At 46.7% G+C, this 16,718-nt stretch overlaps 1 protein-coding gene across 2 annotated transcripts in view; it reads left to right on the top strand.

The window, feature by feature from the left end:
- Positions 1-923: 923 nt before the first annotated feature.
- The window catches only part of Xpot (exportin for tRNA), a 42,476-nt gene continuing 26,681 nt past the window's right edge, over positions 924-16,718 (top strand). Inside the window, exons 1-8 of one of the 2 annotated variants that reach the window (XM_052753479.1) lie at positions 924-1,397; positions 5,384-5,517; positions 9,736-9,818; positions 11,673-11,729; positions 12,165-12,234; positions 13,370-13,588; positions 14,782-14,966; positions 15,063-15,231. In XM_052753479.1, coding sequence (XP_052609439.1) covers positions 5,458-5,517; positions 9,736-9,818; positions 11,673-11,729; positions 12,165-12,234; positions 13,370-13,588; positions 14,782-14,966; positions 15,063-15,231 — 843 coding nt within the window. In that variant the 5' untranslated portion in view covers positions 924-1,397; positions 5,384-5,457. The remainder of the gene's footprint in view (positions 1,398-5,383; positions 5,518-9,735; positions 9,819-11,672; positions 11,730-12,164; positions 12,235-13,369; positions 13,589-14,781; positions 14,967-15,062; positions 15,232-16,718) is intronic. The other variant, XM_052753478.1, reaches the window with a different exon arrangement.

The raw sequence follows: 16,718 nt of genomic DNA, 5'->3' as shown, positions 1-16,718 counted from the left end.
GCCTGGCTAGGCTTGTTATGAACATTTTGTTTTTTGTTGTTTTGGTTTTCGAGACAAGGTTCCTCTTGTGTAGTCCTGGCTGTCCTGGAACTGACTCTGTAGCCCAGGCTGGCTTCTAACTCACAGAGATCCGCCTGCCTCTGCCTCCCGGTTGCTGGGATTAAAGCCGTGCGCCACCATCACTCGGAATGCTTTTCTCTTCGTGGGCAAAATTAGTAACATCTAAACTGGGCATGCCCATGCCTGTAATTCCGAGGACTTGGGACTGCTAGAGTTTAGGCCAGACTGGGTTAGGTTTAAAAAAAAAAGTGACCAGCCTGGGCTTTGGAGTGTGATCCTGCATCGAAAAGCAAACCAAGTAAGTAAAAACGCAGCGAATTTTAAAAAGCTGTCAGCACTCCCCAGATCCTCAAGCTTCTGGTCTCTTGCTTGACACGTGGGACCCCGGAAAGGCATTCAACATGTGACACAACACGTGGTCTAAACCTTCCCATCCACGCGTTCCAATCGCAGGAGCTCATCAGTACTCTAAGCCATCCACCGCCTGACCAGTCCTTTCTGGAAGACGTGGATGCTACTTCAAGCCGCTTGCCCTCAGGCAGGGCCCAACGTGGCCGGTCCTTTAAAAGCCTAGAGCGCATCAGGAACCGGCGGCGAGGAGGAGGAGCAGGAGGAGGAGGAGGAGGAGGAGGAGGACCGGATGCGCTCTCCCGACACGCACCGCGAGCCCCGCCGACCACGCCCCCACCCAAACCCCACCCCCCCTGCGAGCTCCAGGGAGCACGTGTGTGCGGCCCGCCGCCTGGGAGGAGGAGCGTCGCTTGCGCGCGCGCGCTGCACGCTGGGAGTTGTAGTCCCCCGTGGGGGGGGCGGCGGTGGCGGCGGCGGCGGGAAGGCCCAGCCCGCGGGCGGGCCGGTCTTGCACTCTTCCCATGAAGCTGCTGCTGCTGCTGGGGCTGCTGGGGCTGCTGCTGGCGCTGGCCCGCGCGGCACGACGCGGGGGGCGTGCCTCGCGCTGACTCAGCGGCGGCGGCGGCGGCGGCGGCGGCGGCGGCGGCGGCGTTGGTAGCGGGCCCTTGCGCAGTTTTCCTTCTTCCGAGGCCGCCGACCCCGCCCGCCGGCTTTAGCCAACCTGCCCGCCCCGCTCCGCTCCGCTCCGCGCCACGCAGAGGAGCAGGCGACCCGGGGACGACGCCGAGCGCCGAGGCGAGCGCGGCCCGGGCCAGCTCGGGCGCTATAGCGCTGCGGCGGCTTGCAGCGGAGGACTACGGCGGCGGCGGCGGCGGCGACGACAAGGGACGAGGACCGCTCGCCGTCCTCCCTGCGTGCGGCGCCGCTCCCGGCGGCCGGCCGGCCCTCGGGAGTGCCGGCGAGGAAGAGAGACTGGAGGAGTGATGGTGACTGGAGGAGGCTGGGGGTGGCGGGCCGGGGACCCTTGCGGGGGGGGCCGGGCGAGCCGGGCGAGCCGGGCTTGGTTGGGCTTGGGGGAGGACGGACGAGCGGTGGCGGTGGCGGCGGCGACCACGTCCCGACTGCGTGGCTGCCGGTTGCCGGGTGTTTCATCACCCGAGTGGCCACGAGGCTTCGCCCAGGGAGGGATCGGGGCGAAGGATAGGGGGCGAGGCCGGCCTCGGAGGCTCCCTCCCCACCCCCCACCCCCCAACCCCATTTGTGATAGTTTTGGAGTGCGTCCCACCAATTTCAACCGTAGAGACCTCAAGTTGATAGGCTCCCCACCCCGGGACCCATAGGAGGGGGGGGGGGGGAGTGATCTTTCTGCGTAGTAATTTGCCAGCAGCGACAGCCCTTCTCTCCCCGTCCTTGCTTCTTTACAGCCTTGCAGCAGTGGTGGAGAAGCGTGATGTTTCCCCTGTAACCTGAAAAACGAGTACTTTTGGAAAGCCTTCATTAGTTGTTGCTGGGGGAAGTTACGTTGTATTAAAGCGACTTGTCAACTTGACTGTTTAAAAAGGCTGGAAAGATTAAGTCAGTCTCAAACGGGCTTAAGTAGGTGTGGAGGAATTTTCCACGTTGTTCGATTTTTGACCTGATGGCTAAGGAAGAATTACGGCTTCATAGTTTAAAGTATATTTCTTGTGTTACAGTATGATGAACATTTTATACACCCCCCGTTTCACCCACCTTTGCAGGGTGTATAAAATGTTTACCATACTGTAACAATGTTTAAGCCTGCCAGGCTCTGTGGATCAGCGTCCAGTCTTTATTAAGAAGTTGTTACCTTTTTAACATTAGCTGTAGCTTTTCAATGTCTTATTCACAGATAAGTGAACATTTTATGTTGATCACCCTAGTGCTTTCTCCAAGTGTGTAGATGGCGAGTGTTGGTGAGGGATTCCTTCCCTATGGACAACTGTAACAAGTTGGCTTAGAGCTTTTTTGTCGATCATGTGTTTCCGTGGGGCCTTTTTTTTTTTTTCCTTGTCAAGATTAGAGTGAAATGGCAAAACTTAAAGCAGTTTTTCTCAAAGAAGTGGAGGATGGAAATGAAGTTTTTGGAGGTTTCTCAATCAGGAGTTTACAGAAATTCTTAAACTGACTTTTCTCTCTGAGCATTTATAAGAGGAATACTACTTTACTTTTCCTGGTGGAACCATTTTGCTTTCCCATCTGTTCAAAATACCATTCTAGTTTAAGAATGCTTCAGATAGTTCATCCTGTGTGCCTACCTCTAAACTTATAAGCTAGCTATTAGAGGCATGCTCTGCCTACACTGTAGTCTTGAGGACTTTGCCTCTTTTCCTCTGGTAGAAAGGAATGCATACTTTTGTTGTCTCTGTAGCCTCAATTATTGTTTTCTTTTTGAGACAAAATCTCACTCTAGCTCTGGCTAGCCGGATAATCTGTATGTAGATATACCAGGCTGGCTTTGAAGTCACAGATCCTCTGCCTCTACCTCCTAGAGCAATGAGTTTAAAAGATGTGTGCTACCTTGACTAATGACTGGGTTTTGTTTTGTTTTGTCTGTTTTTTTGGTTTTTCAAGGCAGTTTCTCAGGTTGGCTGTCCTGAAACTTTCTGTAGACCAGGCTGAACTCCCAGAGATCCTCCTGCCTCTGCCTCCCCAGTGCTGGCACTAAAGACATGAGCCACCACTGCCCCAGCTGCTTTTTGTTTTTTTAATGACAAGATTGGAATATAAATCTTGGACATAAAGAATTACACGTATGTATTTATCTTACATATACACATATATACGTGTGTGTGTGTGTGTGTGTGTGTGTGTGTGTGTGTGTGTGTGTGTGTGGACACACAGAGCAGTCAGTTCTCTCTTTTACCATTGTGACTCTAGGGAATCAAGAGCCTTTACCCCGAGCCATCTCCCAGCTTCCAAACCCAGAACTTTTAAAACCCCAAACCTGCCTTTTTTTTTTTTTTTTTTTTTTTTTTGGTTTTTCGAGACAGGGTTTCTCTGTGTAGCTTTGCGCCTTTCCTGGAACTCACTTGGTAGTCCAGGCTGGCCTCGAACTCACAGAGATCCGCCTGGCTCTGCCTCCCGAGTGCTGGGATTAAAGGTATGCGCCACCACCGCCCGGCCCAAACCTGCCTTTTTAACTCCCAGGAACGTAGTGATGCATATTTCACAGTCCTTGTTCTTGACGGTTAGTGAGGGAAAACTGGCTGGCGGAGCTTGGAAGGGGTACCTAGTCCAGCCTGGTCGGGTCAGACAGCAGAGGTCAGAGCCGGATTATTGCATGAGGTGATTTGTCAACTGACATTGGAAGGCCTCGCAGGGTTTGCCCACATAGCTGAAAAGAGCCATGCGCACAAAGTCGAGTAGAATGCCACTTGAGAGCGGCTGTGTAAATAGGGTGTTGCTGGCCTTGCTGAGTACCGTGCGGAATGGTAGGGGTTGGCTGTTTAGAAGTGTTTGGATCTTAGTCCCGTGGGCAGTCAGGGATTTAAGTTGCCTTGCTGTGGTCTGCAGGTTTGCTGTGAGTGGTGAGAGAAGAGGCTGGCCTTTATTCCCAAGGCTCTCAGCTTATATTCTGATTTTGATTCCAAAAGGACCACAGAAAACAGGAAAGTATAGGGATCCTGCATCCTGGCCCGGGCCTTACCGTTCCTAAAAGGCTGCATAGGACCTCCGTTTGTCTCTTGGTGTCTTTAAGTTCACTTGAGTTCTAATAATTAAAAGTAGATAAATAAAGAAGCTTTATAGCTTTGTAATAGGAATGTAAGGCCTAATTTCCTTAACTTCACTGTGTTCCAGAAAATGTCATGTGTGTTTGGTGTGTCTGTGTGTGCTCATATGTGTGCAGTTAGAAGCCAGAGGTCTATATTGCTTCCATTGATTTTCCTCCGCTGATTTTCACTGTTGAACTTGTTTTTTGGCAATTTCATATAGGTACGTAATGCATTCTGTTTACTCTCCTGTCTCCCACCTTGTACACCCTTTTTTTTTTTGAGACAGGGTCTTCCTGAACCTGGAGCTCACCAGTTTGGCTAGAGGAGCTGTCCAGAAAGCTTTGAGAGTCTGCCAAGTGTTTTCTCCCCACCTCCCCAGTTCTGCCACACCTAGCTTTTCCGTGGGTGCTGGGGAGTCAGGTGCAGGAAGCCCTTTACTAGCAAACTCTCCTCCCCTGAGAACAGCGTTCACACTGTCTGGAGTTTGTTCCATGTGTATGCAGAAAAGCATGTTGTGTATGGAAGAACTAGCTGCCTTTGGGAGCGTACCATGTTCTGGTGTGAGAATGTTAGACTCTGTATTGTGAAGTAGATTGCTTTCCGGGGATGTCGGGGAGAGGAAAGCTGGTGTGGGATGGGGGAGTTCTGAGGGAGGGAAGTCATTTATGAAATACATTTCTAGAATTGGCTGGCAAGAGCAGAGACCTGTAAAAGGCAGAATTAGCTCATTGTTCCAACACTAAATGACTGGTTCTTCACTCTAGCCCTTCCTCTTTACTTCTCATGCCCTACTGGTAGACCTCCAGTAAGGGTATTAAACCCTGAGGTGAGCCATTCTAAGTGGGTGCCGGACCCATTCTAATGGCTTTAAAAGATGTTTTATGGTCATATCTGAGAGCAGGGAAATTCTTACCGCACTAAACCAAGGGCATATAGATATTATTCTCCCCAGGCACACATTATGCTGCAGACGAGTCCCAACGCTGCATGCATCCTTCTACAAGAGTTACTTTCCGTACTTGGCTGGCGAGCTTTGCAGGACAGTACCACCTGAGAGCCTTAATGGCATCCTTGTTTAAACTGTGCAAAACTAGACACTGGTGTGCGCCACAGGGTCCACTCTGTTCTGGTGAGACATGGGCTCCCTTGACCTCAGCGTGGACTTTGCCTCTACAGAGCTGTGTCTTTTCAGCCACTTCTTATATTCCAGATAATCGTCTTTTGTTTTCTGTGTGCAGATGAGTGTGGATTCTTCTGTGGGATTAGAAGCCACGTCTGTTGTGATCGGAAAACTCCAGGAATAACAGCAGACATGGATGAACAGGCTCTTTTAGGGCTAAATCCAAATGCTGATTCAGACTTTAGACAAAGGGTAAGTCCATCGATTTAGTCGTTTTTAAAAGCATGCTATCACAAATGTACATGGGAGGATTTAAACCGAAAACACATCTGACTTGGTAAACATAATAGGACCGACAGATTTGAGGTGAGTATGTTCTGAATATTGAAACATCAAGTGTTGTGATTGGTTTTTGTTAAGTTGCCTGAGCCAGAGTGCGGAAACTGACTGAAGCCGACCAACCGGCCTGTGAGGGCAGGTCCTGTGCAACATCCGTCACTTCTTTTGTTGCAAAGTTGTCACCCAGTTAAAAAGGTAGAGAACTTTTGCACTAGCGTAGTGCATATTCTACTTTACCCTTGCTCGCCTTGGACTGTAAGTTGCTTTGCTCGTGTGTGGGTGACAGCTAGCCTCCTTGTTGTTTAGTCTTTGCAGACTGGAAATAAGCAGTTTTCATATGCCACACCTTAAGTTACATGAAACGATTTTGTGACAAGAAATTCATTAGGAGATGCTGGTATATTCGGGTAAATGTAAGCAATTAAACCTAATAGTGTAGCTTATAAATCTAATAAGGACTTTAACTGAATGATAAAAGAAGACACTAAAAGAACAGGCCTTTAATTAATTTTTAAAGATGTGAGTGTTCTGAAGTTTATGATCAGAGGAAAGGGGGAGTTTTTCTTTCTTCCTACTCCTTGTAGCAAAGAAGGGAACTTGCTGTAAATGAGCTAAAGTCAGCAGCCTCACTAAGCATTATAGTCTCGTTCTGCTTTTAAGTAGTAGAGATTTCTTTTAAAGTGGTTTAAAAAAACAAATGAACAAAAACCTCCCAAGTAGTGTATGATATGATAAGATATATGCCTCTGCTGATAAAAAAAGGAACTAGCTCTCCAAATATGGCAAATAATAGGAATCTAGAAGTCAGTATTGGAACATTAAAAACCTAGAAGTCCAGGCTTTTTGTATATAAATGGTTTTATTTTCATGGACATTTAAGCCACCTGCTTTCAAAATAGCTGAGACATTGTCTGACCTTTATCCTACCTTGATGTTGCATGCTGATTATAATTAAAAGCTTTTGGCTGTTTTATAAGTGTCAGGTGATTGTGGGGTTTGTTTGTTTTTATAATATTTTTATTGATTATCTGGGATTTTCGAATCATGAACCCCAGCACACTCACTTCCCATTCCTCCCAGGTCCCCCCCAAAAAGAAAAAAAGCCCAGTTTGTGTTGCCCATGTACTCACTGGCATGCTCACACTCCTGGGCCAGCCCCTTAAAGAAAACTAGTCCTTCCCTACCTACACCTGACAGAAACCATCAATTGTGAAGAGTGACACTTTAGCATCCTTATCATAATTGTTTAATCATAATTTTTATTGATTCTTGGGGAATTTCACATCGTGTACCCCAATCCCTCTCATTTCCCAGTCCCCCCATATCTGCCCTTCACCCTTGTAGCAATCCCCCCCCAAGAAAAATTTTAAAATATTAATTAAACCACTTTGCTCCTCCGTCTTCTCCACCTCTCCATCAGCTCTTCGTTTGTCTTGTTGGCATTGGGAACTGCAGTGTGTCAGGAAGTATACCCCTTTGTCCACGCAGCTTGACTTGCAGTTGTTCATTGCAAGGAGCTGTTGGTCTGGTTCAGAGCCTCTGGCTTTTGGTCCTCTTCACAATTCTAGTTTTTTCAAGATAGAGTTTCTCTGTGTAGATTTGGCTGTCCTGGATCTTACTCTGTAGACCAGGCTGGGCTCGAACTCATAGAGATCCACCTGCCTCTGCCTCCTGAGTGCTGGGATTAAAGGCATGCGCCACCACAGCCCGGCCCTCTTCACAATTTTTAAGAGTTCTTTTCGGTGACTTTCTGTTTCCGCTGTTACCTGGGATTTGAACCTAGGCAAGGGCTCTACTCCTGAGCTTTACGCTAGTTTTTTGTAATGGTTTGGGTTTTGTTTGTGAGACCAACCTTCACTGTGTAGGGTTTTCATCCGAGCGATCTTGTAAGCCTTGTTCCGTTTGTTTGAGGCGGTGTCTTGCTGTGTTTTCTAGACTGACCTGGTACTCACCATGTAGCTCAGGTTCACCTTGAACTCACAACCGTCCACCTGCTTCAGCTTCCAGGCTGCTGGAGGTACTGCCCCAGTCCACCATACTAGCCTTTCTTGTTTGAAGACATTCTGTTATTAGTGTGCCCACGGCATAGGTGTCGGTGTGATGAGAGGACAACCTTGTGGAGAATCATCTCTCTCTCTTCCCACTTTGCTGTGGCTTCCGGGATCTCAGCTCACACAGGAAGCACTTTTGACCTGCTGGGCAATCTCCCTGGCCCCCTTCTTCTGCTTTGCTCTGTTTGTTGGACTGGTTGGGCTGGGGTATTGGAAGGGAGCCTAGGGTTTTACATGTATTTATTGGTGGGGTGAGAGCATCGTGAACCTGCCATGATGTACATGTTTGTGTTCGGAGGACAACTTGTAAAAGTCTGTTTCCTCTTTCTCCACCATGTGGGCTCTAGGAATCCAAACTCACACACTGAGGCATCTTGCTAGCTCTGTTATTTTTGTTTTGTCTGAAACAGAAGACAGAATGTAGCCTGAGCTAGCAGTGGAGTAGCCATGTAGTTGAGGATGGCATGGCACTTCTGATTTCCCTGCCTCGGCCTCCCAAGTTCTGGGATTTTCGGTGTGCACCACCATTTCTGGCACTCCTGTTCGCTGTTTTTGTCCTTTGTGTGAGACTGAAGCTCACACTGTAACCCAGGGTGGCCTCCAACTTTTTTGTTTTTTGAGTCGTGCGATTGTAGGTGTGAGTCACCATGTCCAGTTCCTATCCGTATTTTTTAATATATTCTTTTTGAATTCTGTTAATTTTGTTTGTTTGTGTTTTTCAAGACAGGGTTAATCTGTGGCCCTGTTTGTTCTGGAACTAGCTCTGTAGACCACGCTGGCCTCCAGATCCGCCTGCCTCTGCCTCCCAAGTGCTGGGGTTAAAGGTGTGCGCCACCGCCTCCTGGATTCTGTTAACTTTTAAGTTCCAGCATTCAACACTTTAAAAATTAATGAATGAGCCAGCGTGCAGGCGTGTACGGGCGTGTGCGGCGTGTGTGGTGTGGGTGGGGAGTGAGGGCCTCGGGGCTTGCACGGAGCCGCTCTTTTCTTTCCATCTTGACCCGGGTTCCGGGAATTGAACTCAGGCGCCTCCTTCCTGCTGCGCCATCTTAACAGAGACAGAAACGGAAAGAGTCCTGGTTATTTCCTCCCTCTTCCCCAGCTTTGGCTTAAAACCTTTCATTTAATTTTTCTGAGACAGGGTCTCATGTAGCCCAGGCTAGCCTCAAAGTTGCTGTGTAGCTGAGGATGCCCTTGAACTTTGCTCCTCCCACCCACACCTCTTGAGTACTTAGATAACAGACAAGCACCGCCACACCTGTGTGTGTGGTGCCTAGGATTTAGCCCAGGGCTCTTATTCCAGGCAAGTACTCCATCACCGGAGCTGCATCCCTGGGCCTTGCTGTTGTTCAGAGGAAACACTGCTAGTGAGAGTCTTAGCTGATGAACCCCCTCCCTTTATGGTGAGTGAAATATTAGCAGCGTGTATAAGTGACTGCATTTGTCCACTGTCCTGGCTCTTGAAATGTTCCCAGTGGTAGTCGTGGGTTTTGTAGAAACTTGACATTACCAAGGATTCGGGTCAGGTCTCCCAAGACCGCCCTCCACTTCAGATAGCAACTGTGAAGCCAGACCATCTGTACTTGCCTCCCAAGATGTGCACCACCACCCTCCCCTCTCACCTGCTACCCTCCTGCCCATCCTAGGTTAGTTGTTGGCCGGAAAGCTCTGTGTTGTTTTATTTAGCATTTACCTGTGGTAGGAGGCCACGTGTGCTCCGAGCACTCTTCATAGGCCCTTCTATGGTTGTATATACCTTAATATTATTGCACTTGATAAAACACTTAGGCACTTCTTCTCTGTCATCTCATAACCCAGTGATGTCTGCAGGGCCATCTTGCACCAGCTCCTTTACTGAAGGAAACTGTTTTAAGTGTCTAACTGATAACTGGTCACTGATCTATTCTTAGGAATGAACCATCTGGACTTTGCACATATTCAGAAGCCTGGATTAGGTGTTTTAGCTGATGTATTAAACCCAAATCGTTGTTGATTATTGGTTCACTCCAGCCTTTGTTTAGTATGAGTAGAGCATCAGAATTCAGTATCAACTCTGTTGCTTTGTTTTGCAATCTTTCAGGCCCTGGCTTATTTTGAGCAGTTAAAGATTTCCCCAGATGCCTGGCAGGTGTGTGCAGAGGCTCTCGCACAGAAGACATACAGGTAATTAAGACAGATTCTCTATATTGTCTGGAAGGACTGACATGTCTATGAACATGAAACATTTTAAGTTTTGTTTTGGAAAGTATTTTTATAAAACCATTTTGTGACTTACCCTTTTGAAAACTGTTAGTAGCATGAAAAAAGAAAAATAGCAAACCAATTTTTTTAAGCCAATCCAGAATTGATTTTTCAGTCAAACTATCCTTTTTAAAATGTATTTTTATTTTGTTGGGGTTTTGCTTGTATGTATGCCTGTGTGAGGGTGTTGGGTCCTGGAGTTACAGATGGTTGTGAGCTGCCATGTGGGTGCTGGGAATTGAACTCGGGTCCACTGGAAGAGCAGTCAGTGCTCTTAACCACTGAGCCATCTCTCCAGCCCAAACTACCCTTTCTTTATGTGTATTGTGTGCCTGATAGCCAGTCTTCACTGGAAGAGGCTACACTAAATATGTCATTGTCTTATGGTTGGAAGTTGGTGAAGGAGGTGATCGTTAATGATGATCTGTATCTTAATCTAAGCCTTCACTTGGAGTATCTCAACATTCAGTCACTATTGGTGTTGGGACCAAGGTCTTGTCATTAGTACTCATTGCAGTCTTAGGGTGATGCTCATAGTCTACCTTGTACAGTTCCCAGCGTGGGCCTCTGAGGAGAATTCAGGAAGGGTGAAAGCAGGTCTCGAAATACTTCCCTCCAGCTCTTCCCCTCTGATTCCTGAGGCCACGTACCATATGTGAAAAGGCTCTCCCCTGCAATGTGGCCTTGTGGGTAGTCTTTCTAAAGCAGCAAACGCAGTTTCGTAGAAATAGAAACTTGTATGCTCATTTCGTCATTATTTAAGTTAGTTTCTTATTAAAGAAGACAACCTGGCGTAGTGAGGCTTGTGGGAAGCTGTTAGCTAGCGGGACACAGCAGCCTGCTGCTGGGAGCAGGAGGCTTTAGTGATGGCCCTCTGGCTGGAGTGCTGGGCCCGTAGTCCTGTGTGGCACCCTGTGTGGGTGCAGCGTAGTTGGGTTTACTGAGGTTTCTTTTTCTTGAACATCTTAGAGTGTCTGCATTTCTGCTTGGACTGCTCTTTAAATAGGAAACAGTGTCCCGCACAAAGCCTGTCTCATGCACCGCTGTTTGGACTGAGCAGATTCCTGGACTCTAAAGGAATTTTGTCAACAATTGTTGGCTGTATCCCCTTTAGGGGAGTTAGAAATAGATTTTTTTCCCCTCCCATCTTACAAAGGTGGGTTTATTTGTGGTTCAGTTTCTTGTGTGAACTTTGAGGGTGGACTGAGCCATCCTACCCTGTTTATTTTGTATTTGCCTGTAAGAGGACTGACTAATTAATAATGGTTAAGTTTCAGGTAGGCGACGGCGGCACCTCTGATTTCGTCAGTTTCTTGCTGCCCGCTATTTGCCATCTTGATCTTCCTGGTCATTCTAAAGTAAAGTACAGAAATTGTTCCCAGAGCTTTGACTCTGCACGTTAGAGTTTGGGGCAATGGCCTCCACTCACAAAGTACTGTGTTTGGGGTGTGTATTAGAACACGTGGTTATGTTGCTTATTAAATGTAATGGGATTGCCATGTGTTGTGAATTGTATTTAGAGCTCTTTGAACCTGTTTAACTCAGGGCTTGGGCCTGTGGCTGATGGGTAAAGCCTTTGCCTGAAATTCATGAGGCCCTGAGTTAGGTACCCAGTGCCATAAAACAAAAAAGACAATACTATAAATGAGTTAGATATGATTGGTAAGTAGAAAGCCAGGCAAAAGCCTAGTGTTAGAAACCTCACCGTTGTTACTGGTATTTTGCCATTGTTTTCCAGTTATTCTCTGATTATCTAATTTTTTTTTTCTTTTTCAGTGATGATCACATAAAATTTTTCTGCTTCCAAGTATTAGAACATCAAGTTAAATACAAGTAAGCCTTTTCATTGTTTTTAATCTCAAAGATTTGTTGAGACAGGCATATTTTAATTTGTTATTCCGTCCTTGAGGAAACCAAAATACAGATAGTAAACTACCAGGGTAGAAATTATATCTGGGCTACGTATGTGTTTTGATTTATTTAGACTGAGCTAGCCAGTCTGCAGGCTTATTCTGTAGACCACAGACCTCAATGCATGGTTGGTTTAAAAAAAAAAAAAAATCACATAGCTGTCATTTGTTTGAGCGTGAACTGAGCCACAAATCTGAGGTCACTGACTGTAGCCTGTCTGACCCACTCATCTGTGTGTTCTTTACAACTGTGTTAATGGACACCTGCAGTGCAAAACTCTCCCTTTTGATAGATGAGATTTACGTTCGCCGCCGCCGCCGCATGCAGCAAATGTAGTCACTGTTCCCTCTTTAACAGGTACTCAGAACTCAGCACAGCCCAGCAGCAGCTCATCAGGGGGACACTCCTGTCGTGGCTGCAAGCTCAGGTAAAATCGTTCATTTCATTCGGTGCCTCAGTCAATCAGCTGTTCCCTCTTTTATATTTAAAGTGCTGGTCTTGAAGATCACGGGCAGAAACAGTAACTTAAGATTGTATTAATAACCAAAACTGCTCTACTTGCCATAACATTGTGAAAACTTTTCTCTTTTTTGAGAAAGGGTCTCACTATGTAGCCCTGGTTGACCTGGTACGCTTTCCTCTGCCTCCCAACTGCCAGGATTAAAGGTACCCACCACCACACATGGCTGAAACTTTAGTTTTAAAAAGTAATTTTATTTAGCCGGGCGGTGGTGGTGCACGTCTTTAATCCCAGCACGCAGGAGGCAGAGGCAGGCGGCCACCTGGGCTACAGAGTGAGTTCCAGGACAGCCAGTGCTACATAGGGAAACCTTGTAGCCAAAAAAAAAAAAAAGAAAGAAAGAAAAAGAAAAAGAAAAGAAATTCTGTACATGAAGCTTAATAACCCTTGGTTCACACCTGTGTCTCAATACCAGCAGGCAGAGGGAGGAAGATTGTTATTTGGAGGCCAGCCTGGAGTTTGAACAAGTTTTAAAGGCCAACTTGAGCTGTTAGTAGACCTTGTCACATAAAAACAAGGCCTAGGCTGGGCCTGGTGGCTCAAACCTTTGATCCCACAGAGGCAGAAAGCCAGGTGGATCCCTCTGAGTGAGGCCAACCTGAGCTACATAGGAAGACCCTGACTCCAAAGAGGCAAACAGCTCCCTGCTCCCTGCCCCCCCCCCAAAAAAAGAAAGAGAGAATGTTTGAGTAGTATACAGATTTATGCCCAACGCTGTGGGAAAATAAAAAAAAATTTTTGAGACAGGGTTTCTCTGTGTAGCCCTGGTTGTCCTGGAACTCAATTTGTAGACCAGGCTGGCCTGGGACTCACAGAGATTCACCTGCCTCTGTCTCCCAGTCTAAGAGGCAGCCATTAATTCACTTGCTCGTCATGTGACCGGTCCCTTGCACTCATGGGTAAATTTGCAGTTTGCTGTGCTGCCGCCAATCTGGGCAATATTGAAATTTGAGTGAGTTTTTGCCAGCTAATGATAAGTAGAAAAAAATAATGTGCTTTTGAATAGTTTGGCTCTAATTTTGTGGATTTTTCTGTTTGCCAGATGCTGAATCCCCAGCCAGAGAAGACCTTTATACGGAATAAAGCAGCCCAGGTCTTCGCCTTGCTTTTTGTTACGGAGTATCTCACCAAATGGCCCAAGTTTTTCTTTGACATTCTCTCAGTCGTGGACCTGAACCCCAGGGGAGTGGATCTGTACCTGCGCATCCTCATGGCCATCGATTCAGAGTTGGTGGACCGGGATGTGGTTCACACATCAGAGGCAAGTCACTTGGCACTGACTGGGTTCTTAACGTATGCTTTGTAGGGAAGGTGAGCATACATACGGTGAGGACAGGGAGTCTGGTCTGTTACATTTCTTTTTGTTTGTTCGCTGCCGCCCCCAACCCCACCCAGCCCAGCCTTTCGCATCTTCTTAAACTTCAAATGTCCCTAGCATCTTGAATTTGCTGACAATGAAATTTAACCTCTCCCACCACTGAAGATTGAAATTAGAGCATTACATTGGATTTTTAAAACTAAGCCACCGTGTCACCAGGGAAGTACACCTTATTTTCTCATAGTTCCGTGAAATGCCATCCATACTGAATGCTTCTGAACAAGTGAAAAGCAGTAGCTTATGAGTGTGTAGGTCAGCGTGCGGTCTCGTGGTCTCAGCCAGGCGTGGCGCCCAAGCCCTCTATCCTGGTCTTTATGCATCTAGACATCTCTCTTGCCTTTGTTTTTGTTGTTTGGTTGGTTGGTTGGTTGGTTTGTTGTTAAGTAGTGCTAGTAATTGAATACAGTGTTTTATCACTGCCAGGGAATCTTTGCAGCTGAGGGACATCCTTAGTCGAGCCTTATTCCTAAGGCTATGGTAATGTGAAGTGCTTGTGAACTAAGAGAGACGTTGCACAGTGTGCAGGAGGCCCGGGATTTGATCTCTATCCCTTCAACATAGAAGTAATTAGTAAAGAGTGGGAAATGTAACTGGCTGTTTCTAGCACTTGGGTAACTAGGGTAGGAGGGCCATCCTGAGTTACATATTGACAACCCTGTCTCATGAACAAAAAGACAAAAACCCCACTGGAAATAGCTTTACTTTCATGTAATAGTTTAAGACAATTGTAACTAAAAGATTCATAAACTTAAAGGATACTGTACATTTAAGTCATAGCTGTTTTTTTCTAAATAGCTTAAGTATCAGTTTTGTCTACTGTTTAGAAATCATTTCACATTCTTGAAATTTCTAAGCAATGCTTATTTATACTTTGTATTTAATGAATTAAGTCTGGCACCACGGAACAGAACGGAAAAAGGAAACACAGAGAATCACAGGATGTAATTTTAGAGCAGATAAATAGGAAGCCATGGCAGGGACTGTTTAACGAGCCTGGAGTTTGGTGCAGAGGAAATCACTGTGTGCAGCTGCACTTGGCTGTCATAATCTCCCTTGTCTTTGTGTTCTGTTTGCAGGAGGCGCGCAGGAATACTCTGATCAAAGACACAATGAGAGAACAGTGCATTCCAAGTCTGGTGGAGTCGTGGTACCAGATCTTACACAGTTACCAGTACACTAACTCAGAAGTGCTGTGCCAGTGCCTTGAAGTCGTCGGGGCTTACGTCTCTTGGATAGACTTGTCCCTTATAGCCAATGATAGGTGCGGATGCCGATCATGTTTAAACTGAACTTGTCAGAGTCGGGGTGGAAAACCGGTGAACTGAAAATGTTACGGTCTTGATTTCTCCACCCCCAGGTTTATAAATATGCTGCTAGGTCACATGTCAGTAGAAGTTCTGCGGGAAGAAGCATGCGACTGTCTGTTTGAAATTGTGAATAAAGGGATGGACCCTGTGGATAAGATGAAGCTAGTACAGTCCTTGTGTCAGGTGTTGCAGACGGCTGGGTTCTTCAGCATTGACCAGGTTGGTGCAGTTCTTACGTGTGAGCTCTGGAAGCTGTCACAGAGGCTGAACGCGGTTTCCCTCTGGGTTTGGGGATGTCCTTGAACTGATGATGGTAAACCACCATGTTCTGAGAGGCCCCACTAACAACTGTAGTGTTTTCCTTGCACACTTGGCAGTACCCATTCTGATACTTTACAGTCAGAATGGTGCATGCATTCTGCAGGTTTGCAGTGTTGATCATGCCCTGAATGACAGGAAATAATACACCAGTTACACCATAGTGCATTTGACTGTTTGACCCAGGTTAGACCTAGTAACCATAAGTTTCGTTTTCACCGTAGACTTGAATTTTAAAATAGTTTTTCACATTTTTATTTTATGTGTATGCGTGTTTGTCTGCATGTCTGTCCGTGCATCACTTGTGTGCCTAGTGCCCACAAAAGAGGGGGTCAGAGCTCCCGAGACTGGAGCTGCGGGTGGTTCTAAGCGGCCATGTGGGGGCAGGTCCTCTGGAAGAGCGGACAGTGGTCCCGCAGCCCTGAGCCCTCTCTCCGCTCCTGCCAGCACTGTCACCGAGCCGCACCTGCACCCGGGGCGGCATTTCAGATTTAGCTGCAGCTGAGGGAAAGCGTCTCTAAGACTGCTTTGAGTTCTTTATTACATTTCTTTAGTGTGTGTGTGTGTGTGTGTGTGTGTGTGTGTGTGTGTGTGTGTACACATGCGTGCAGCACAGCGCACATGGGGAGGGGGCTCAGAGGACAACCTCCAGAGTCAGTTCTCTCCTACCAGGAGGGTCTGAGGGTAGAACTCAGGTTGTCAGCCTTGGTGGAGCCCTGCCTGGCCCTGTGATATCTTTGTATTGGTGATAATTTCAGTAATGTGGCTTTAGTGGGTTCCTTCTTCATGCACCGAAGGTAGTTCTGTTACTTTAACTGTCTTATTTATTTAATATCCGGGGTTTTTAAGAAAAGGAAATCTAAAATAGTAAAAGTAGAGCCTCCGTCTGTGGGAGAACAGCTTATAGATAGCTAGTGAAATAACCAGGGTCTGCCTGTACCGATGGCAGTGACTGAAGCAGGCAACTGTAATAGCAGCTTTGTGTCTGTGTAGGCAAGTTGAGGCCTAAATCTCACAGTTCCAGACAGGACTGTTACAGTTACACATGCAGTGTGACAGCGTTGACCTCATAGAAATATTCATGAACAGTTGGGGAAGACGATTCTAAAACGTCTCTTTTATGAAAGCTCTTTTTTTCCTTTTTTTTTTTTTTTTTTTTTTTTCAAAGTTGGTAATATCCACAGGACTGTCATCATGAAAATAACTGGCAGGAATGAAGAAATGCGTGGTTAAGAACACTGGCTGCTCTGGCAGAGGCCATAACTACGGTTCTGGGATCCACTGCCCTCTTCTGGCCTCTCTGAGCACCAGGCACACATGTTGCACAGATGTATGTGCAGGCGAAACACCAAACATACAAAATAGTTCTTTAATTAAAAAACAAAACA

The sequence above is a fragment of the Peromyscus californicus genome, unplaced genomic scaffold (genome assembly GCF_007827085.1).
Source record: "Peromyscus californicus insignis strain IS unplaced genomic scaffold, ASM782708v3 Scaffold_24__1_contigs__length_46423439, whole genome shotgun sequence".
Taxonomy (NCBI): Eukaryota; Metazoa; Chordata; class Mammalia; order Rodentia; family Cricetidae; genus Peromyscus; species Peromyscus californicus.
Note: the sequence above shows the minus strand (reverse complement) of the source record. Positions and strands in the feature narration are given on the sequence as shown.